This window comes from Vulpes lagopus, chromosome 11 (genome assembly GCF_018345385.1).
Source record: "Vulpes lagopus strain Blue_001 chromosome 11, ASM1834538v1, whole genome shotgun sequence".
NCBI classification, from domain to species: Eukaryota; Metazoa; Chordata; class Mammalia; order Carnivora; family Canidae; genus Vulpes; species Vulpes lagopus.
Window position 1 is genome coordinate 17595806 of NC_054834.1, and position 23288 is coordinate 17619093.

The 23288-nt window shown below is 32.3% G+C and overlaps 1 protein-coding gene across 4 annotated transcripts in view; it reads left to right on the forward strand.

The window, feature by feature from the left end:
- Window positions 1–23288, forward strand: part of PTPN12 (protein tyrosine phosphatase non-receptor type 12) — an 85450-nt gene that overhangs the window by 46297 nt on the left and 15865 nt on the right. For 3 of the 4 annotated variants that reach the window (XM_041774144.1, XM_041774148.1, XM_041774146.1), the window contains exons 3-12: window positions 1022–1098; window positions 3106–3201; window positions 4029–4067; window positions 6877–6948; window positions 9681–9740; window positions 10956–11098; window positions 14692–14758; window positions 17107–17184; window positions 17309–17407; window positions 20890–20978. In XM_041774144.1, coding sequence (XP_041630078.1) covers window positions 1022–1098; window positions 3106–3201; window positions 4029–4067; window positions 6877–6948; window positions 9681–9740; window positions 10956–11098; window positions 14692–14758; window positions 17107–17184; window positions 17309–17407; window positions 20890–20978 — 820 coding nt within the window. The remainder of the gene's footprint in view (window positions 1–1021; window positions 1099–3105; window positions 3202–4028; window positions 4068–6876; window positions 6949–9680; window positions 9741–10955; window positions 11099–14691; window positions 14759–17106; window positions 17185–17308; window positions 17408–20889; window positions 20979–23288) is intronic. The other variant, XM_041774145.1, reaches the window with a different exon arrangement.

The following is a 23288-nucleotide window of genomic DNA, read 5'->3' on the forward strand; positions in this document are numbered from 1 at the left end:
GATATGTATTAGCTTTGGGAAGAGTTCCCAGATATGGGATTAACTGAAAAGTGAGATACAGAATATGAGATGATTGCATTTGCATAGTTTTTAAAGTATGTAGGTATATGCATAAAAATTACTTCTGGAAGGTAAAAAGAACCTTAATAGTGTCTTTGTTGGGAAAGGGAGACCTGGACTTCAAGGGCGGGGGAAGATTACTTTTCATTTTATACCTTTCTTTAAGGGGCATCTGGGTGGCTTAATTGGTTAAGTGTCCAAATGATCTCACCTCAGGTCTTGGTCTTGGTCTTGTGGTTGTGAGTTCAAGCCCTGCATTAGGGCATGGAGCCTGTTTAAATTAAAAAAAAACAAAAACAACAACAACAAAAAAAACCTTTTCTTTAAAATCTGATTTTTAAAAATCATATACATACTATTATTTAAAAAAAGTTGCAAAAAAATAATAAAAAAAATAAAAAATAAAGTTGCAATTCTATAAAACTAATGAAATTTCTATTTTGGAACTTTTTTGGTAAAGATTTTTTTTTAGCCTTAAGTTGTCATTACCTAATAATAAATATTATTGCCAAGTGTAGTATTGAGCACTTTTATGAATCATCTTATTTCATTTGTCATAATTTACTTAATTTTTATAATTTCTGGTGAAATATGAAAGCTACATTTCCTAATAAGAATTTTAGCAGATGAGCTTGTACATCAGTGGTTAGTGTCTATTACCTCATATATACTTGTTTAAAAACTGCAAAGGCTTCACCCTGGGTTCTTGTCTAGCAAAATCTGGGATGATGCCCAGGAATTTGTATTTTAAAAGAGTTCCTGATTATTCTGATTACAGTATAGCGTTAAAACATAGCTTTACATCATCAGATTTTTGTTTTTATAGACTTGTTTTCTATAAATATGATATTAGAAGTTTTTTAAAGAAAATATTTTGAGTTATATGGCTTATTATATTAGAAAACACATGTCTACCAACGGCATAATTCATGAAATTCTTTTTATTTTTTTTTCCTTATAGTTGATCACAGTCGAGTTAAGTTGACTTTAAAGACTCCTTCTCAAGATTCAGACTATATCAATGCAAATTTTATTAAGGTATGTATTAACTTTAAATGGTGTTTCTCTGCCCTACTTAATGTCTTCTTACATAATAATTAAAAATTTTTTTAAATTGCCTAAATATTATATCAATAGCAAAAACAAAAAGAAAATCACAGCCCTTGCACACTTTTTATGTGGTTTCCTTCTAACCTTATTCACAAAGATAAAGACTTTGCTTAGTTTCATGATAGTTGTGTTGGCTTTCTATGTTTTCTTTTGTTTCTTTTTTTTACATTGAAGACTTATAAACAGTTTACCAGTTACTAAATCTTTTCCATTGTCCCTCTGAGTTTATGTACAAAAATGTACAGACATAGTCATTCCGTGTTGTTGAGCTATGTAGGTTGTTTCCAGTTTGTAATATTGCAGTGAACATTGTTCTTTCGAATTTCTGAGGATAAATGATCAGGGCTGGAATTACTGGGTAATACTGATTCAAAATTATAGAATTACAGACTTAGATTAATACCTTTTGAAAATTGTCACTATTTTTCGAGTGGCAGCACTAGTTAGTACAAGATTAAATACAGCCTTTATGTAGTTAACCATTTTTGGTTACTCTAAAGCAGTCAAGTTCTTACATAGTTATCAATAGATAGATTCAAACTGCTACTTGATTTTTTTTTTTAAAGATTTTATTTATTTATTGAGACACACAGAGAGAGAGAGAGAGAGAGAGGCAGAGACACAGGCAGAGGGAGAAGCAGGCTCCACACAGGGAACCCGACATGGGACTCGATCCTGGATCTCCAGGATCACACCCTGGGTTGCAGGCGCACCACACTGCTGCGCCACTGGGGCTGCGCAAACTGCTACTTGATTAAATAAAAGACTACTTTGTTCCAATAGTTATTCTGTGTTTTGAATAATTTCAGTTCTTTTATATATGGTATTTATAGGTACTTAAAAAATATTTTGTTGAAGAAATATTAAGGTGGTACAAGTTATATAGTAAAATTAATATTATCTATGTCAACATTAAACAGTCATGATTTCAAATAAAAACTTTTTTCCCCAACAAAATCAATTTTATTAAATTATGGCAAAACCCAAAAAAAAAGTTAAACAAAGACTAATATGTAGGTGGTTTGCTGTTTTAGATGTTGTCAATGTTAATATTCTTTTATAAGGACATTTGTTAAAAGTTCTAGTATTTTGGAGCACCCGGCTGGTTCAATTAATGGAGCATGCGACTCCTGATCTCAGGGTTGTAAGTTTGAACTTCATGTTGGATATAGAGATTACTTAAATATAAAATCTTTGAAAACAAAGAAAAGTCCATGTTTTTAATTCTACTTAGTAACAGTGATTTATTGTGTGATTATGTTATCTACTAATTTAGTATATTATTTCATATATTCCTAGGTATGTAATTAGATGTGTATATTGTAAGTACCAAGTAAACCTTTTGAGTAAATAATTGGACTGTTAGGTAGTTTTATTATTGTTTTTAGAATCAGTGCATGTTTTTTGTTTCTTTCCAGTGAGCTTTGTTGACTAGGTATTGAGGCTTCTTTTTTAAGAGCCAAGTAAATAATAATTTGTAAATTAGCATAAGGCAGTTTTTTTTTTTAAGATTTTTATTTTATTTATTCATGAGAGACCCAAACAAAGAGGCAGAGAGCTAGACAGAGGGAGAAGCAGGCTTCTCACAGAGCCGGATGTGGGACTTGATCCCAGGACCTGTAGATCACGACCTGAGCCAAAGGCAGATAGATGCTCAATTGCTGAGCCATCCAGGCATCCCATAGCATAAGGCAGTTTAGTTTAATTATCATTTCTGTGTGCCATGTCTAATAAATACACAAAAATAGTATTTCTCCAAAAGCTGAAGTGAATTGAATATATTTTGTCATGCTTTTATGTACTATGAAAGAAAAATTATTTAGAAATATTATGTGAAAAGAGGAGTATTACTAAAAAATTTGAAACCTTAAAATTTAGGTAAGGAAGTATTTTTGGTAATTATAATAATATGAAATTTCCTTTTAACTATTTTAGGGTGTTTATGGGCCAAAAGCATATGTGGCAACCCAAGGACCTTTAGCAAATACAGTAATAGATTTTTGGAGGATGATATGGGAGTACAATGTCGTAGTAAGTAATTTACCTTTCATAATCTATTTTGAGAAGTATTAATGTAATGACATAGGATGTTTTGCTGAATAAGTGATAAGAAGACTTTTTAGCCATAAGGATATGTTAATTATAACGTTTACTAAAAAGACAGAAACTGAAATCTAGGGTGTATCATTCAATTCTCACTAATTAGCTGAACTATTTTAAGAAGATAAGTAATTTACTAGTTACTTTTCCTCAGTCAATAACTAGTAAGTTATTGACTTACTGAGTAAGATGAACTGATAGATGGATAGAGGGATAGCTATGTGATTGAACCAAGAAGAGTGAAATGTTAAGGGTAGAATATAGATGGTAGGTAAAATTGTTTTAACTTTGCTATATGTTTGAAATGTTACATTATAAAATATTAGGATGAAGAAGCAAATCTAATAACCTTTTTGTTTAACACATTAAATGCATTCAACCTTCAGATAATTTTATTAAATGTATTTAGAATATTTCATAGTGTTTGAGTAGACATATCCTAAAAGTTATATTTTAATGTAACTTCAAAAGTCAGAGGCCAGCCTGTAAGAATCATAAAGTTTAATTCAAATAAAATACATCATGTTAATTGAAGCCAATTTAATTTGTTGCTGTATAGTTATCCCTTGATAATAAGGTGTTATTTTGATCATTTCTTTAACTCCTGCTTTTAATATTAAAACTACTTTTTTTGACAGGCCAGGTATAATTTTACTCATAGTAAAAAGTAGTTCTTGGAATTCATATTTTGTTTATAAAGTAAAATTGTGTTTAACTGTTACATTCTTCATCTCATCCCATCTCCCATTTCTTTTTAGATCATTGTGATGGCCTGTCGAGAATTTGAGATGGGAAGGGTATGTATAACTATTAACATTTAAAATAATTGTGGAGTATCCTTTTTATCACTTCATTTCTAGGGATATTATAATTCCTGGTCCTTTATTATATTCTGAACCCAAGTGGTTAAAGTAGATACTTCTTTTTTGTGTTCTGCTATTGGTTTTATTTGATAAAAGGAACATCATAATCTCTAAAAAGCACATAAACATTTGTTTTACATTTCATAGGTATGTTTTATGATACACTTAAAAAGTAGATATTGTGTTATTTCATAGTCTTTAGATGTTTAATGATATAAGTATTCATGGACTATTTATGGACTGAAGTAGAGAGGTATTTCAAAATAAGAATAAAATTGAGCAAATGAAAATGAGTTAAAAAAATTTTTATTAATTATCACCAACTTGTAGCTTGAATATTCTGATTTCTCTGAGAATACAACATTTCTTTTGTTCGTACTATCTTCAGAAGCAAAGAGAACAAAATTCCTTAATCTGAAATTTTTAATGTTGTTATTTTTATACTCTGTGCTAGTGAAATAGTTTTAAAACCATTGTGATCTTGTGCAGCATCAAGACCAATTAAGTTTTAATATTGAAAGTGCTAATAGATTTATATATAATAGATATTAAGTAAAACTTAAGTGTGGTCTGACACACATATCAGACTTAGAACAAATTATGTGGTGATTTGAATTTTCCTTATATTAATGTGGTACGTTAAAGTGGAATTTTTAAAAAATCTATTTCACTTATCACCTTACCCAATTCACCTCTAGCAAAAAAGTTGTAAAAATTCTTGTCAAATTTTATTCAGTAAGAGATATATTGCATTAAGCAAGATAGTGCATGTTTTAGTTATGTGGACATTGTAATATATAAGTCATCGGAAAATCTTATTTTAAGTAATAATTTTTGTCATTCCTCCCTGCTAAGTCCTTTACCAGTAGTGGAAGTATTAATTAACATTGGGTAGAAAATTAACAGTCTAAGATTAGAAAATACACAAACCAAGAAATTAAGTAATTAAGTTATCTGTTTAAGAATCGAACGGATGTACTTTAGTAACAAACAGTATTATTAATTGTTTGCAGTAGAATATTTCAATTTCATTCTCCTAGTGTTTTTTTAAGTTACTGTTAAAGGTTAGGATTTATTCCTCCTTCCATTCTATTAATAAGTTTACTACTTGTATTTCAGTAATAATACTTGATGAAAAAAGGTATTGAACACAGAAATTTTTGAAGCTAAAGATTTTGTGATTCATCTTGACTTAGAATATGACTTAATGGAAAGAACATAGATAATAAAATCAAATAAACCTACACTTTACTATCATTTTGACCATGGTGAAGTGAACTATCTCTCTGAGCTTTAGTTTCCTCATCTTTGTAATGAATGATGTTCATAGGTTATGCATGTATGATGTTTAGCACATAGGTTTTGGTGTTGATTGTTTATTAGTTTATACCTGGAATATAAATACCAGTATTAGTTTATACCTGGAATATAAATACCAGTATAGTCCTTAGTTATAACTTATAAAGAGGGACATGTTAGTCATGCAGCTTTCATTTCTTACTAAATTAAACTCCAATAACTTGTATTTTGCTTGTTTCAAGATTTAAGACTTGACCCAGTAGAAAACCCTCTCTTCAAAAAAAAACAAAACAAAACCCTATAAAATAATTTAATTAATTTTATTATTCTATGTAAACTTTCACTGGGAAATGAGGTGTGTGGTTTTAAGTCTTTTAAAATATTACCACTATTTACTGTAAGCTAAATTGACATACTATATAGTTCTACTTTGTTGCCCTGTGTGCAGTATTGTCAACTTAGAGATAATTCCAGTCTGTAGGTAATGATTTCACTTACGTGTTTAGACCTGTAAGAATCTGGTAAGAACTGATGCATTTCCCACTGCAAAAGGTTTATTTTAAGCTAGATTGTTAATTACAGGCTTTCATTTTATAGGATCTTGATAAAATTACATCATTTCTTAGCATCAGAATCACTGTATCTTCTACAAAGTTAGGCATTTACTTAACCAAAGTTTCTAAAATGATGGGGCTTAATATTAGTAACCAGTGAAAGTTGAATGTTCTAAGTCTATACTTGTTAAAAATGGGAAGGTAAGAGGGCAAACTAGTTAAACTTTCTGTAATCTCAAATAAAAGTGGATAATTTAAATAGTACATCATGCTTGTATAGAGTTTTTACCATCAATAGAATATTTGAAAAATATTTTTAGTACTTGCAACAATGCAAGATAAGGATTATTACTCCCATTTTTACAAGTAAAGGAACCTAAGGGTCAATAAAATAGTAACATTAGGACTTGGAAAATTCTTTTTAAAGCAGGTAGCTTTATCCTATCCACTATCCACAGATTTTATACCTAACGGGAATTCAGCTAGATATTATAGAGATTGTCATTTTACAAGTATTAGGACTTGCCTGGCAACCCTTTCTACTAAATGAACTTTGTTGTGCCAGGCACTTTGTTTTTTTAAAATGGTGTTTCTTTTCTAGAAGAGGATCTTTGGAGTTTACTCCTACTGACCAAGCAGATAGCAATGAACAGCCCAGACACTTACATTAATAAGTTTTTTTATGAGTAATCTTGAAGAGCCAACAGTAGCTTACCTTTAATAACAGTTGGATAAGTCTAAGTTCTTCAAACACTTTGTCTTACTGATGTCAGGTTTTTTTTTGTTTTCTGGGAAAAGCAACAAGCTGCACACTAGTACACAAAGTATTTGTAAAAGTTCAGGAAAAACTATCATACGAATTACTTACTGACTCTTTTTTTGGACAACAGAAAAAATGTGAACGCTATTGGCCTTTGTATGGAGAAGAACCTATAACATTTGCACCTTTTAAAATTTCTTGTGTAAGTACTTATTTATATGTATGTTATTTAATTAGAAAATTGGGATGCTAAACTGTTGAGTAATTATAATATGGTATGAACTCAGTTTTATGAAAGCTAAGCATTCAGTATTTCCATATAAATTGTCACTTAATTATAAAAAATAATAATAGTAATGTTTGGTTTTAGGGGTGCCTGGGTGGTTCAGTCAGGTAGGTGACCAATTCTTGATTTGGCTAAGTTCATGATCTGAGGATCCTGGAATTGAGCCCCGCATCCAGCTCAATGCGTGGCAGGGGGTCTGCAGGGGGATTCTTTATCTCCATCTCTTTCTGCCTCTCTCCCTGCTTTCTCTCTCTCTCTCAAACAAATCTTAAAAAAAAAAAAAAAATGTTTATTTTTATGCTGCTTTTAAATTTAAAAGCTTTGAAAGTTACTTCATAAATGTGTAATTTCCTTTTATTATGTTAATTTTGTGTTAGTCTTTGTATATAAGTTGATCATACATGTTTATGTATACAAGGGTAAACAGTAACCTAGCTGTGTGCTTTGAATGATCTATTTGAAAATTAGTATAAAGTTGGGGTCCCTAACTGGCTCAGTCAATGGAGCATGTGACTCTTAATCTCAGGGTAATTTCAAACTGATATGTGAAAGACCCTTGATGACTGAAGTATAGTGTATTGTGTTAATGTTTCATATGTTATGCTATCCAGATTTTTAAAAATTATATACAAAGATGTTTTGAGAACTGCTATCCTAGGAGTAAAAATTGATCCTATATGGCAGATAATTTATTATGAAACTTAAATATCTATTTAATAAGCTCTGGAAATGAGTTAAATTCTTGTTCTAAAACTAACACAGCAGGTATCTGAGAAAATGAATTAAAAAACATATAGTGCTTAACATTCTACAACTAAATGAGTTGAAATTTTTGAAGAGTTGGGCTTTAAGAATAGTAAAACAACATTTAAAATAATGAATAGAAGAAAGAAAGATTATAATTTGGAAAAACATGAATTGACTTTTTGGGGTGATTTTTCATTTTTTTAAAGATTTTATTCATTTATTCTTGAGACACACAGAGAGAGACAGAGGCAGAGGTAGAGGGAGAAGCAGGCTCCATGCAGGGAGCCCGATGTGGGACTTGATCCCGGGACTGGAATCATGCCCTGACCCAAAGGCAGACACTTAACTGTTGAGCCACCCAGGCATCCCTGCAGGGAGGACTTCTTAGGAGGAACTCAGTTGCATGTTGCTGCATATAACCACTTAGACCAGATGTTGGCACACTATGCATAGGTCAGTCTAACCCACTGCCTGTTTTGTAAATATTTACTAGGATACAACCATGACCATTAATGTACACATTGCCTATCACAACAGCAAAGCTGAGTAGACAAAGACTTTTATGGCTTGCAATGCCAGAAATATTTACAATCTAGCCTTTTTTAGGCAAGAAAAAGTTAAGCCTAGGTATCCCTGACTTGTTCAGTCAGTAGAACGTATGACTCTTGATCTTAGGGTTTTAAGTTTGGGTCGCACACTGGGTGTAGAGATTACTTAAGAAAATAAAATAAAGGACAGCCTGGGTGGCTCAGTGGTTTAGCGCCGCCTTTGGCCAGGGCTTGATCCTGGAGACCTGGGATTGAGTGCCATGTCTGGCTCCCTTCGTGGAGCCTGCTTCTCCCTTTGCCTGTGTCTCTGCCTCTCTGTCTCTGTCTCTGTCTCTCATGAATAAATAAAGACTTAAAAAACTTCAAAATAAAAAGAAGTTAAGTTTTGGAATGGTGTTTTCATCCATACTCCTTTTTTTGTTGAAAGTAAAAACATTAAAAAAAAAAAGTAAAAACATAAACATCCCCTTTAATGTTATTCGAAAAGTTCAAAATGAACTACTGTGATTTAAAAAATTAAAGCAGGAATAATATTGAATCTTCTTTTTATTAAAAAACAGGTTACCCTGTTCTTGACAGTCGGTGTCCTAGATTATCTGTGGTTTTAACTACAAAGCAGAAAGAACAGTTTCCTAAGGGACAAACCAATATAATGGCTTCATTCTAATACTTTGACAAATGATAATAAGAGACTTTTAAAGTGGTTATATTGTCATCAACCAAAATAATAATTTAGAATTTTATGAGTGCATCTTCTTCCTTCCCAAGTTGGTATTCAGTTAACTGAAAGTTGACTGTTAGGTTAGGAAAAAAATAGTTGAAGATGGTAGTAGGTTTTTTGTACTATTATATATTTTTTGTATTATTTCTGTAACAGAATTCTGGGGAAGTTATAAATTTGCAAATATTTTATTGGTGATGGACTCCTAGTTAAGTAATTGGTTAACAGCCACTTCTGGGTTTTGTTTTGTTTTTAACTTTAAGTAAAACTTAGTGACTTTTAGAATGGTTTGATGGTTTTTAGTGTAGTTTTACTTTGAGCGGGGAGAGCGGTGGAGAGGTGCTGCTGGGTGGGCAGAGGAAGAGAGAATCTTAAGCAGGTTCCTCCATGCCCATTGTGGAGCCTGTTTTGGATCTTGATCTCACCATCCTGAGCCAAAATCAAGAGTCCAATGCTTAACTGACTGAGCCACCCAGGTGCCCTAGAATGGTTGTTTTTGTAATTATGAGGTATACCTGGGATTTTAACGATTAATTTTATACTGTGGACTTTAAATACAAGGTTATTGTTTGTTTCCTTGTGTTTATGTTTTTGTTTCAGTGTTCATACTGACTTACAATGTTTTCCTTTAGGAAGCTGAACAAGCAAGAACAGACTACTTCATTAGGACACTCTTACTTGAATTTCAAAATGTAAGTTTTTCCATTTAGAGATGGTTTCTAAGGATAATTTTTAAAGAGAAGATATATAAATTGTAGCCTGTCTTATCTTGCATAGTTAAGGAAATTTGTTAATTTCCTTTATGTAAAATAAGAAGAAAATCAGGGTGCAATGTTTTACTTAGTATTTTGAGCTTTAATTTAAGCTTATCAAATTAGATAAAGTAATATATATTTTACCTTAAAACAATTTTCCTAAATTAAATTTACTATATTTGGAATATTGGGATCTTTGCTACAAATAGTTTTCCTCTATTACATTAAGCAGATTATTACATTGTTTACAGAATTACTACTCACTTTTGCTAGTTTACAACTTTTTAGAAACGAACCACCATCAAAGCGAAGTCTTCATTTAGATTATATATTATTTTCACTTGAGGCCCTTGATTTTAGTTTTTCAGATCTATATAAAATGATAATTTTCTAGGAAGAAATCAAAATCTGATGGACGTTAGAGAATGCTATTGGTTTCTTCCTCAGTCTCTATATTTTGATTATTTTAAGATTTTAAACCATTTTGAACAATTAATCATGGCCATCAAGTGCATCAGTCTTGCCCAACTATTACATTTGTAAACATACTACACCTCCTACTTTCCTGTTTCTAAGTAGACATAGTTCCAGCACTCCATACTTTGAGAACCACTGATATAAAATAAAGAAATGGGTTGGGGTTGGACACGTTTGTTTCTAATTTTCTTTTTCAGTTGAGTTATTATTCTAATAGTCTTCTAATTACTGTAGACTCAAACAGTGCTTATGATGTACTGCTCATGCATTTACTGTGGATTAATTAAAGAATATGCAAAATATAAGGGTTAAAGTGCATGCTTTGGAGGTAAGAGTGCCTGGGTTCAGATCCCACATTTGTTACTTACTGTGAAGCATCAGGCAAGTTATTTCATCTTTCTGTCTCAATTTACTTACTTATAAAACGTGGATAGTATTAACAGTACCTTCCTCATAGCATCACATGGAAAATAAATAAATTGTTATATTTGAAACCCTTAGATCAATACTTAGTATATGAGAGTCAGTAAATGTAGTTATCATTTATTTTTTTGAGGCAGTGTTAAATACCACATAAATATCTTAGAAATGATAGTAAAGTGAGATGTGCTTTTCTGTAGGTTTTACAATTTGTAGTGTCTTTTCATAATTGCTGAATTTCTGTTATTCTTGAAGGAATCTCGTAGGCTATATCAGTTTCATTATGTGAATTGGCCAGACCATGATGTTCCCACATCATTTGATTCTATTCTGGATATGATAAGCTTAATGAGGAAATATCAAGAGCATGAAGATGTGCCTATTTGTATTCATTGCAGGTAAAAAGAATTTTCCAAATATTTAAGTACTTTGGAATATAAGTGGCATTGTAATATGGGTGATGTATGGTATTTTGAAACCTAATTTTTGGAATTACCAAGTGAGATAAGTCATTATATGGGGTTACCAAATAGTAAAAGCTATCTGAATTCTGAGGCAGTTTTTCTTCTCTTAATTTTTAATTTACATTAGATTCTTCTAAAAGACTTGGAAACACAGTACTTCATAAAACTGCTGTTTCTTTCTCTAAGTGACTTGTATCTGCATTCACATTTGCTATAAAAGGTAAATGAAATTTCTCAGACTCAGAAATTTACTGGTTACTTAAATAGTTCAAAGATTTTTTTAGTGGAGACAGAACACCAATGATAAGCATTACAGTCAGACCTATTGGATAAGAAAAACTATTAGTAGTTGAAAAGGCTGCTTTTTATTTATGGGCCAGAAGGGTGATTTGCTATGGGCATGTGGGGGTCAGTTAACAACTTGGTTAATTAAAAAAGTATTTTTCTTCAGTTAATTCAGTGGTTAGTTGACCATTTAATTAAATAGGTGACTGTTTAAGAAGAAAAATCTAATTATAGAAATTGCTTTGACTTTTCTTCACAAGTTAGTCAGAATCATTTGTTCTATCAATGTTGCCCAGTCAGTATATGTAGATCATAAATCCAATTTGATAGGAGAGTTTTCCTTTAAAAAATTAAATAGACCATTTAATATTTTTAAACAACTATAAAATAGTATGTTAACTGTAGTGAGTTAGAAAATACCTACATAAAAGGAAGGAAATTGCTCACAATTCTAGTAGAGGTGATCATTTAAAAACTTCAGTATATGTCTTTTCAGTATGTGTATAGTATTTTTTTTTTTTTTAATTTTTATTTATTTATGATAGTCACACAGAGAGCGAGAGAGAGGGAGGGAGGGGCAAAGACACAGGCAGAGGGAGAAACAGGCTCCATGCACGGGGAGCCCGACGTGGGATTCGATCCCGGGTCTCCAGGATTGTGCCCTGGGCCAAAGGCAGGCACCAAACCGCTGTGCCACCCAGGGATCCCTGTGTATAGTATTTTTAAAGAATGTTTCCCCATGTAAAATAATCATGTACATTTTTCCAAATCATGTAACTATTCTTTCTACAATGAATTATGACTGCCCTATACTTTATATTTAACTTCCCCATTCTTTGGTATTTACTATCCCTCCTCCATTCTTTTTCATCTATCTTAAAGAATAGTTTAAATGTCTAAGTGGCAGGTGTTCGTCATGAAATTTTTGAGCACATCTGTAATTACTTCATTAGGATAGATATATACACACTGGGTATTATATAAGACTGATGAATCACTGACCTCTACCTTTGAAACTAATAATACATTATATGTTAATTAATTGAATATAAATTTAAGAAGAAAATAAAACCATAACTTAAAAAAGGGATATATATGCAAATGGGATTTCTAAGTGAAAGAACATGAACTTTTTCATGCTTTTAGTACATACTTTAAATTTTGTTATCCATAAAGCTAATGCTAATTATAATTAGTTTATGGGGTGCCCATTTTCCCATACTCTCCTCAATACTGTTATCTTTTTGTTTGTTTGATTTAATGCCTGCATGACAGGCAAGAGTTTTGTTTTGTTTTTTTCTTGATGGTTTATATTCTTTTGTGAATTGCTTGTTTTTATACTTTACCAATTATTTTATAGCAGTCATTCATCTCTTAATAATCATGTTATAAATTGTTTATATATATATATATTGAGGTTGTACACTTTTAGTCATGTGAAGTAGCATTTTTTTTTAAGACTTTATTTATTTATTCATGAGAGACACAGAGAGGCAGAGACACAGGCAGAAAGAGAAGCAGACTCCACGGAGGGAGCCCGATGCGGGACTCGATCCCAGGATCACACCCCGGGCCAAAGGCAGGCACTCAACCACTGAGCCACTCAGGGATCCCAGTAGCACTTTTTTTTTTTCTTTTTTCTTTTTTAAGTAGCATAGTTTTTTTTTTTTTTTTAATTTTTTTTATTTATTTATGATAGAGAGAGAGAGAGAGGCAGAGACACAGGCGGAGGGAGAAGCAGGCTCCATGCACCGGAGCCTGATGTGGGATTCGATCCTGGGTCTCCAGGATCGCGCCCTGGGCCAAAGGCAGGCGCTAAACCGCTGCACCACCCAGGGATCCCAAGTAGCATAGTTTTTAAATAGCTTTTACTCTGCCTATCTTTTGCCACACATAAGTTTTAATTTGTTATGTAGTCAGAGTTGTAAATCTTCATGTATGCTTTCTGTCCATTGAGATGCTTAGAAAGTCCTTTTATAACAGTAGTACATATAAACTCCTTTTAAGCATTTTTATAGGTTTTTTGTAAACATTTTTAATCCATCTGGAATTTTTATGATTAAGTTATGAGGTAAGAATCCAGCTTTTGCTCTGGTTAGCCTTACTTCCCTGTATCATTCATTGAACCGGTCTGATCTTCCCTCTTTCATGGGAGAATCCACCATTTTGTAATACTTACATATACTCAATTCTGTTTCTGAATTTTGCATTGTGTTTCATCAGTCTGGTTGTGTAAGTCTTAGTAAAGTCACACTTTAACCATCAAGTTTTTAAATATATGTCATTTGACCCAGAGTAACTCTTAACTCAGAATTCTGAAAATGTTTTGATGGAAGGAATTGAAAAATGTATCAATAGTTAAAAATAAATATTACTTATATTTTTAAAGAGCTTCTTAAAAATCATATTCAATTGCTGATAGATGTAATTTATCAGGAATTGTTAGATGACATGTTTGACAAACTACTGCTATTTCTAAAGGTTTCAAGATATGCATTAAAATGCTACCCAACTTTTTTTTCTATCTAAAAATTATTCTGAAAAAAAAATAAAAAAATGAAAATTATTCTGGTGAAGACAGTAATGTCTTTAATTACTCAGAGTGATTCTCAATCCTGAGGTACATGTCTCCTGACTGCCTCCAGTTGAGAAGCAGTTGCTCTAAAGTACTTTTGTCATGTTTTAAAATAAGAAACCTGCAGAATTTCACTTTACATTCTCCAAGTTCTGTTGGTTCTTTAGGAAATGAGAGTGCATCACACATCTTTGTTGCTCTGGTGAAATCACTGCTAGTGTTCAAACCAGTTTCTAGGGCTTGTGGTATTGCTCATGTTTTCTCTACCTTTTGCAAATTGAAATTATGTATTGTTTCTTCTCTACTCTAAGCACCAGAGCCATTTTGGACATAAAATAAATTCCTCTCTGCAAGTTAACTAAGTTGGCTAGACAAGATTTTCTGAGGTAGAATTAGACTTCCAAAGTTAAAACTCTTAAATAATCTGTGAATCACTTAGGTTTCCTTTGAATCTTGGAAGTTCCCTAAATTAAATAAAAACGAGATATACATACTTATCTTAAAGATGTTTGCTGTGTACACACTCTAAATTACAATTTGTTTACTAAAAGAGAATGTTGTCAAATTTCTTAAGTGATTTTTTTTTTTTGCTTCTGAAAATTAACATGTTCATCTATTTTATAGTTCTTTTATGACAAAAATCAAATTGTTCTTTCAAACTTTATAGTGCAGGCTGTGGAAGAACAGGTGCCATCTGTGCCATAGATTATACATGGAATTTACTAAAAGCTGGGGTAAGAATAATTTTTATATAGCATTATATCCAATTGATCTATTATTTTCCATCTTAATGGCTAATTGCAATAAATTATAGCATGTGTTTCATTTTACATGTTACTTTTTTAGAAGTAGCTTTACTATGTAAGAAAAAAGGTAGTAGAACTGGAAAAAAGTATAAATGATATATACTACTTGAGATAATGCATGAGGCAGCAAAGTAAACATGTTACCACAATTTGTTTTATGTGAATTGATACCTACACTAAGAATGTAAAGTCTGGGTTCACTTTTCCAATACAGAATCCTCCTTACCTTTTACATATATTCTAGATATAAATGTAGTCAATTCAATAAGTATTTATGCCTAAATGCAAACATTGTATTATAGTGGTTAAGGATGCTGAGTCTGGACCCAAACTGCCCAGGTTAAAATTTAATCATTTATTGGCTGTGGGATTTTGGTCAAATTACTTAATTTCGTTCTGCCTCAATTTTTCAACCAAAAAATGGGGATAATATTAATAATTCATAAGAAATAAATTGACCTTTGTAAAGTTCTTTAGAACTGTGTGTGTCTTGTAGCAAGTGCTCAGTTCAGAGTTTTCATTACAACTGTGGGGTTACTGTTGTTACCACCACTACTATTTCCAAGACATTGTGTTCAGTACTGTGAAAGATATAAAGGTGAATAAAACAGCCCTCATTACAGATTTGAAAAATGTTTCTCAGTGTATGTAGATTTGCTTCTTTTGCTAGTTCTATACTATTCATATTCTGTGCTTTAGGGAGAAGTTTTTAATTCCTCATAGCTTTTTTTTTTTTTTTTTAAGATTTATTTATTTATTTATGATAGACACAGAGAGAGAGACAGAGGCAGAGACACAGGCAGAGGGAGAAGCAGGCTCCATGCCCGGAGCCCAATGCGGGACTCGATCCTGGGACTCCAGGATCGCGCCCTGGGCCAAAGGCAGGCGCCAAACCACTGAGCCACCCAGGGATCCCCTCCTCATAGCTTTTTAAAAATTATTTTTTTAAAGTAAACACTATGGCCAACATGGGGCTTGAACTCACAACCCCGAGATCAAGAGTTATATACTCTACTCTGAGCCAGCCAGGTAGACACCTTTATAATTTTAGAGTATGTTCTGTAAATATGTCCATCTTTATCATGTGCAAAATAGGATTAATAAAATAGGATTTTTTTCCCCTTCTTTCCTCCCTTTGTTCTTTCTCTCCCACACCCCCCGCCTTCTTAATATTTTTCAATTTTGTGAGAGAATAGTTAAATTTTAAATTTTCTTCAAAAGCCCTCTGCGGTTAAATTTTATTTTTGTATTCCTCAAAAGTTGTAATCATCTTCTGATACTCAAATTAAAAATTAAAAAATTTTAAATTTTAACAAAATTTAACCAGGCTCCTAACCCATTTTAACATAAAAGTCAAAGATTAAAATTGGGATGGAAAAAGGCATTTAAATAGTAAGCAAAATAAACATCTAGACATTTCAGAAGTTGTGTATTTTGAACATAGTCCTCATTTGATTGCATTTGGCTTAACATATCTATAATCTTTGTCTTAGGTTAGGACTTGATGTAAAAATCTCTTGATGTATATTAAGACTCTCAAGCACTAAACCTGGGAATAATTTTTAACTTTGTATCTTTTTTTAGACTTCTTCAGTAAACTTTTACCAGTTTTTTCCCCTTTTCAGACTGTCCTCTTCCTCTGCTGCAAAAGCGGACCAAGTATCAAATCTGCTCAATGTCTGTGTTACCTATCGTAGTAGTTCTAATTACAGGTGTACCAAAGAATTCTTGAGGATGTTTCAGTCTCCAGAGACGTAGCTGACGAATCTGTATTTTTACCAATTTTCTTAGCTGGTCCTTATGTAGCCAGCCCAGGAAATCAGTGGCCTATAGAAGGAGTTCTCTTATTATGTTTACAGTCTGATCCCAAGTACCCTTATCTTCTTTCCTCCTTAAATACCTCTCCTTCTTTCAGTTTTAGGCTATATCCACATTGAGCTTAATTCCCCAAATACATTATACATTTAATTTGCTGTGCTTATGTATATTTCCTTCACTTTTCACTCCACACACCAACTAGAGTTAGTCACAGCATCTTTATTCCCAGTGTACTTCAATTATATCTTGGCTGGATATTTATTTGTTCACATATCTCACTAGCTTGACTGCTGAGGGTTAAGATTAGCTTTGTATTCACTATGCTAGCAGTAGTGTCTAATGGATGTTAGGTAGTGCTCAATAAATGTTTTTGGTCATCCAGCATGTAATTTAAGGTCTGTATGAAAAGTTAAAGGTCTATGTGAAAAAGAGTTGATGCATTAAATTCTTTGTTTTAGAAAATACCAGAGGAATTTAATGTATTTAATTTAATACAAGAAATGAGAACACAAAGGCATTCTGCGGTGCAAACTAAGGTATAGTTTTTTTGTTTCATTTTATAAACTGTAGTTTTATAAATGCCTTCTTGTGATTTTTTTTTTTCCAAATGTCTTTTCCTTTGTTTATTATTCCTTGTTTATCATGTCATCTCCCTAATAGGAGCAGTATGAGCTTGTTCATAGAGCTATCGCCCAGCTGTTTGAAAAACAGCTACAACTATATGAAATTCACGGAGCTCAGAAACTTGCTGATGGAGTGGTAGGTATTCTCGGTCTATTAATTTTAGAAAACTTTTCTTTCTTTTTTGTTTTTTAAGATTTTATTTTTTTAGAGTAATTTCTACAGCCAACATGGAACTCAAACTTAACCCCAAGATCAAGAGTCCCATCCTCTATCAACTGAGACAGCCAGGCACCCTGAAAACTTTTACGTTTTACCAAGATTTAATATTTAGCTTTTTAACTGTCATCTGTGTTTTATCTAACAGGAGAATAGCCATGACAGTTGTTATTTTTGTTTAACCTCAATTTTGTTAACCCCTTTCCTTCTTCCTGTTTGAATATCTCTATTGTCATGGATATTTAATGACTAGTACAAGTTAAATAATATTCAGATAGGTCTTACGTCAGAAATCATTACTGTTTCAAGTATAAATTGCTTTTAAGAAAATTAACTGCACTGTTCCATCTTTTCTTCTATCCCTCAAGTAAGTAATTTTAAGTTGATTCTACATGAATTAAATTTTGTTCTTGATCATGATGATATAAAGTTTTGTAGTTAATTTTGTACAGGCTTTTTAATTAGAATTATAGTGCTACAATGAAGTCCCTTTTTGGCATGTGATTAGTTCAATGTCATTTTAGCCTTAAAAGATCTTATTGGACATTTACACTTTTGACCTGACAAATACTTTATTCTCATAGAGTTCTCATTTCTGTCTCTGTTTTGTAACTAGTTCTTTTATTTGCTGTCTTTATGTAATCATCTTGTCCTTGAAGAAATTGGGCTATTTTTTTGGTAAAATTTCTTTACATTTTTATCCCTGAAACTAAGATAGGCATCACATGATAAATCAACTTAGCCTCAATAATTAAAGTAAAATGAAGAAATAAGTTGTAAAATGTATAACCTTTTCCCCCCTTCCTAACTTCACATTGTTTTTGGCATTTTTCCAGACTATTTGAAATTTTTTGGTTTTGTAAGTGGTAACAATTTCTTGTTACCCAATGCTGATCTCAGTATCTTAAAATAATCTAATATTGACCCATGAGTTTAGCGTTAGCTAAGTAGCTGTAGTAGTAGTTCCTTTAGTAGCCAAGTGATTATTGCTGATTTTTAAGATTAATACATGTGACCTCTTTTTTATTTCCTATATTAACATAGGCCTTACATGTTGCTATCTCTTTTTCCCTGTAGTTTATTTCTTTTAAAGGTTTATTTCTTTATGAGAGAGAGAGAACATGAGCAGGGGCAGAGGGAGAAGCAGGCTCCTTGCTGAACAGGAAGCCTGATGGGGGACCCCGAGCTCATGACCAGAGCTGAAGGCAGACATTTAATCAATTGAGCCACCCAGGCACCTGTCTTTTTCCCTTTAGTTTAATTAAAACCTGTTATAATCTGTGCTGAATGTAGCCAAATATCCTATAATATAGGATAGAATGCTTTATATATTATTTTGTATAATGTTATTTAAATTGACATTCAGTTGATGCTTCAGAAAGCTAAATAGTTTTTTTTTTTTAATCCTTTAAGCAAATATTTGTTGTTTTTAAAAATGCAAGACTAGTTTCAAAATTAAAGTTTCTATACTTCAGAAATGTAGATATTTTAGACTACCATTTCCTTGGTATATACAAGTGAAAAATACTCTAACCATTATATTTTTCAAATGTATAGAAAATTTTTATTTTATTTTTTATTGAGGTATAATTAACATATATTATATTGGTTTCAGGTACAGCATAGTGATTTGATATTTGTGTATGTTGTGAAATGATCATCACAGTCTAGTTAACATCCATTACCACAAATTGGTACAATTTTTTCTTCTTATTATGAGAACTTTCAGGATTTACTCTCTTAATGAACTTTGAAATATGTCTTACAGTATTATTAGGTATAGTCACCATGCTGCACATTTTATCCCATGACTTTTTAATTTTATAACTGGACATTTGCATTGTTTGACCCCCTTTACCCATTTCAATCACCTCCCACCCCCCCATCTTTGGCAAGCACCAGTCTGTTCTTTATATCCATGATTTAGTTTTTTGTTTATTTGTTTTTAGATTCCACATATGATTGAGATCATATGGTATTTGTCTTTCTCTTTCTGACTTGTTTCACTTAGTATAATGCCTTCAACGTCCATCCATGTTGTTGCAAATGGGAAGATTTCCTTTGTGTGTATATGTCACATTTTGCTTATCAGTTCTTTCATCAATGGACATTTGGGTGGCTTTCATGTCTTGGCTCTTGTAAATAAGGTTGCAGTGAACATGGTGGTGCATATATCTTTTTGAGTTTGTGTTTTCACTTCCTTTGGATAAATACCCAGAAATGGGATTCTTGGATCGTATGGTAGTGTTTTGTCTTGTTTTGTTTTGTTTTGAATTTTTTGAGGAACCTCCACATTGTTTCCATATTGCTGCACTTAGTTTACATTCCCACCAACAGTGCATGATGGTTTCCTTTTCTCCACATCTTCTCTAACACATTGTTTTTTGTCTTTTTTTTTTTTCAGGCAAACTAGATTTATTTTTTTTAATTTTTTAATAAATTTATTTTTATTGGTGTTCAATTTGCCAACATATAGAATAACACCCAGTGCTCATCCCATCAAGTGCTGAGAAGCAGACTTCCCACTGAGTAGGGATCCCGATGTGGGGCTCAATCCCAGGACTCTGGGATCATGACCTGAGCTGAAGGCAAATGCCTAACCAACTGAGCCATCCAGGCGCCCCAACAACCTAAGATTCTTATAACTGTAATGACTCTAGAAACATCAATGTTAATATTACTGGCCCTTGAGACCAGCAAGAACAAAGATATGCCTAGATGGGCTCTCTGCCTTTTGGAGGCTTATTTGGCTAGGGAGTGATATAAGGGCTATATATGCTAATAGAGCAGGGCACTCCATGGTGATAAAGGGTAGGGCAAAGAATGATTAAAATGAGATCTGGAACCTGTTTAAAAGTACAAGATAGCAATAGGAATCCCAGAAAAGATTGGGAAAATTAAAAGATATAAGCCTTATTTTATTGGCTTTTTTTCTTCCCTGTACATGTTAAGATTCTGCTGGTAGTAATGCCTGAAATAAAGCTGTATCTTCTTTTATCTTTATTTTCTTGGGAAATCTGTTTCTTTACAGTAGCATTTGAAATGTGTTGAAATGCCATGTGCACAATTGAATGTTCAGTAACTGGAAATAGACTGGGTTTAAGTTGATTTATTTATTTATTTTTAGTAATCTCTACACCCAATGGGGGCCTCAAACTCATGACTCTGAGATCAAGAGTCACATGTTCTTTTGACTGAGCCAGCCAGGTGCCCTAGACTATTTTTTGATATTAAGCTCTCTCATTGGCCCTTTCAGCCTAAAATATAGAGAATATAAAACCCATTTTGTTATTTGGGACAATTGGCATTATTTTAAAAATTCAAAAGCCTAGAAACAGTTTATGTGAAACATGAAAAATTATTTTTCTTCTAACTTTAATGAAACATTTTTCCCTCCTCAGCAGAATGAAATTAACACTGAAAATATGGTCAGCTCCATAGATCCTGATAAACAAGATTCTCCTCCTCCAAAACCACCAAGGACCCGCAGGTATTGTACGTCACAGTTTCTTTGAAAGGTTATTTTTATTTTACTCACTGTTAATTAAAACAAAACCTGAATATTTCCAAGTTATTTTTGTAACTTTTATCATTCTTTTGTTTAGGGAATAGCATGCGAATGCAACTAATTTGTTACTGGTATACTAAGAATTCTGTTTCACTTATGGTAAAATCTCAGTAATATACTGTACCAGAATAGTGAACGTAACTGAACTGACAATAGCTCATATTTTGGTATGTGGTACAATTAAAATTTTAAATATTCTAAAGATTCAATTTTTGCATAATGACTAAAGTAATATTTGATTGTCAAAAATTGTATGCACATTGAAGAAATTAATAACATTACTAGCAAAAATGAGTTTCAGCACTTTATTACTTTTATATCAAGCTCATTTATAATAAAGTCAAGATATATTCTTGTGCTCCTTTCTTTCTTTTTTTTTTTTTTTTAATTTTTATTTATGATAGTCACACAGAAAGAGAGAGAGAGAGAGAGAGAGGGGCAGAGACATAGGCAGAGGGAGAAGCAGGCTCCATGCACCGGGAGCCCGACGTGGGATTCGATCCCGGGTCTCCAGGATCGTGCCCCGGGCCAAAGGCAGGCGCCAAACCGCTGCGCCACCCAGGGATCCCTATTCTTGTGCTCCTTTCTTAATTTCTTTTTTCTCTTAGGGTAGCTGCTAGGTCAGTTATATGGTGGTATAGAAAGAATATAGATACAATCAGAAAGTTTCAGTTTCAAGTTTTTTTCAGCCATTTAGCTGAAAGGCTAAATGCTTTGAGGTTGTGATTAAGTCACTTCACTTATTTGACGGTTGGTTTTGGGTTTTTTGTTTGTTTACGTATTGTTCTATGGATGAAATGAAATAAACTATGTGAAAATACTGCATATAGGACTTGGCACGTGTTAGAGTTCCATTACATGTTAATTTTTCCATTAGAATGTGGAATTAAAATGGTGTTAATTGAATTATTTTTAAAAGGAGGCACAGTAGAACATCTGTAATAATAAACTATTAGAATGATTTACACAGGGTCTTGTCTTGAGCAAAAATCTGCCCAAAGGGATTGATTGGCCTTACATCAAAGTAGGACTTATTTTATATATGATTCACCAATTATTTTTTTCCCTTAAACGTGTGATACAAATTGTCTAAAGTTGAATGGGGTTCAGCCTTCTCCTTGAGATGCTATACCTTAATGAGATTATTCCTCTTTATAAAAGAAAAGCCTCCAATTTTCTTTGATAACTAAGGCAAGATATGATAGCTACTATAGTCTCTGGAATACTTTTGTGTGCTTCTCTAAGAAACCCAAAGATGGGTTTGCGTGTCAGCATTTAAATGCTCGGGATGTTAACTATGCACTAACAAAACTTCCCAGAAGTTTCTTGTTTGATTTACACTTTGGTATCTATTCTGAAATTGGGATTTTAGCCTTCTATGGAAGCTATCCAGTTAAAATCTTTAAGGTTTTAGTTCTCTAACTTCTTTGTTCCACATATGAGTTTGTGGGACTCTAAAAGAAACTGTACTGGCTCTAAATATAAAGGTAATAAATCAAGAAATATTTTTGCTACCCTAATATGTTTTAATCTGGTTTTTGAGATTGAGCCAGTGTAGAGGTTCTCAGAGTGTACATTGATGTTTGTGTTGTACATGGTCATGTATTTCCAACAACAAATAGTGGTAGTATCTACCTAATTTTGAAGAGAAAAAAATGAATAGAATGTTCTGAATTTTAAGTCTTTCTCATCTGCCTTTTTGAAAATTTGAATCTTCTTATTCTTTAATAAACAAAAAGATAATAAAGTAGCAAATGAATATTAACAGAAAAATGTTCATTCAGTTTAAGACAGGATTTTATTTAGGGATATGTGCTCATATTTTTATGTTTCTGTGATTTTATATTACATTCTGAGGTCATCTTTTTTATCATGCAATAGAGTTAAATGGCAGAATTTCATTACGTTCCACAAAGCATACTCTGTGAGTTCTGGTTGAGATGAGTTTTACAACTACTGTAAATTAACTAAAAATAAAATCATGACAGCCCTGTGATTGATAAAAAAGTAAAAATGGTACACATTGTTTTTCAGTATGGCTGTGGTAAGCAAATACATGAATTGGTTGTTTTCAGTACATATTTTTGGAGAAAGATCTAGAGATTGTATTAGATTTAATCAGTCATATAATTCTGGTTTATACAGACTGGTTTATACAGTACTCTTATTGCAGATTTTGAATAGCAGATTTCATTTTCCATTTTCATTACATGTTTTGTTAAACTAATACAG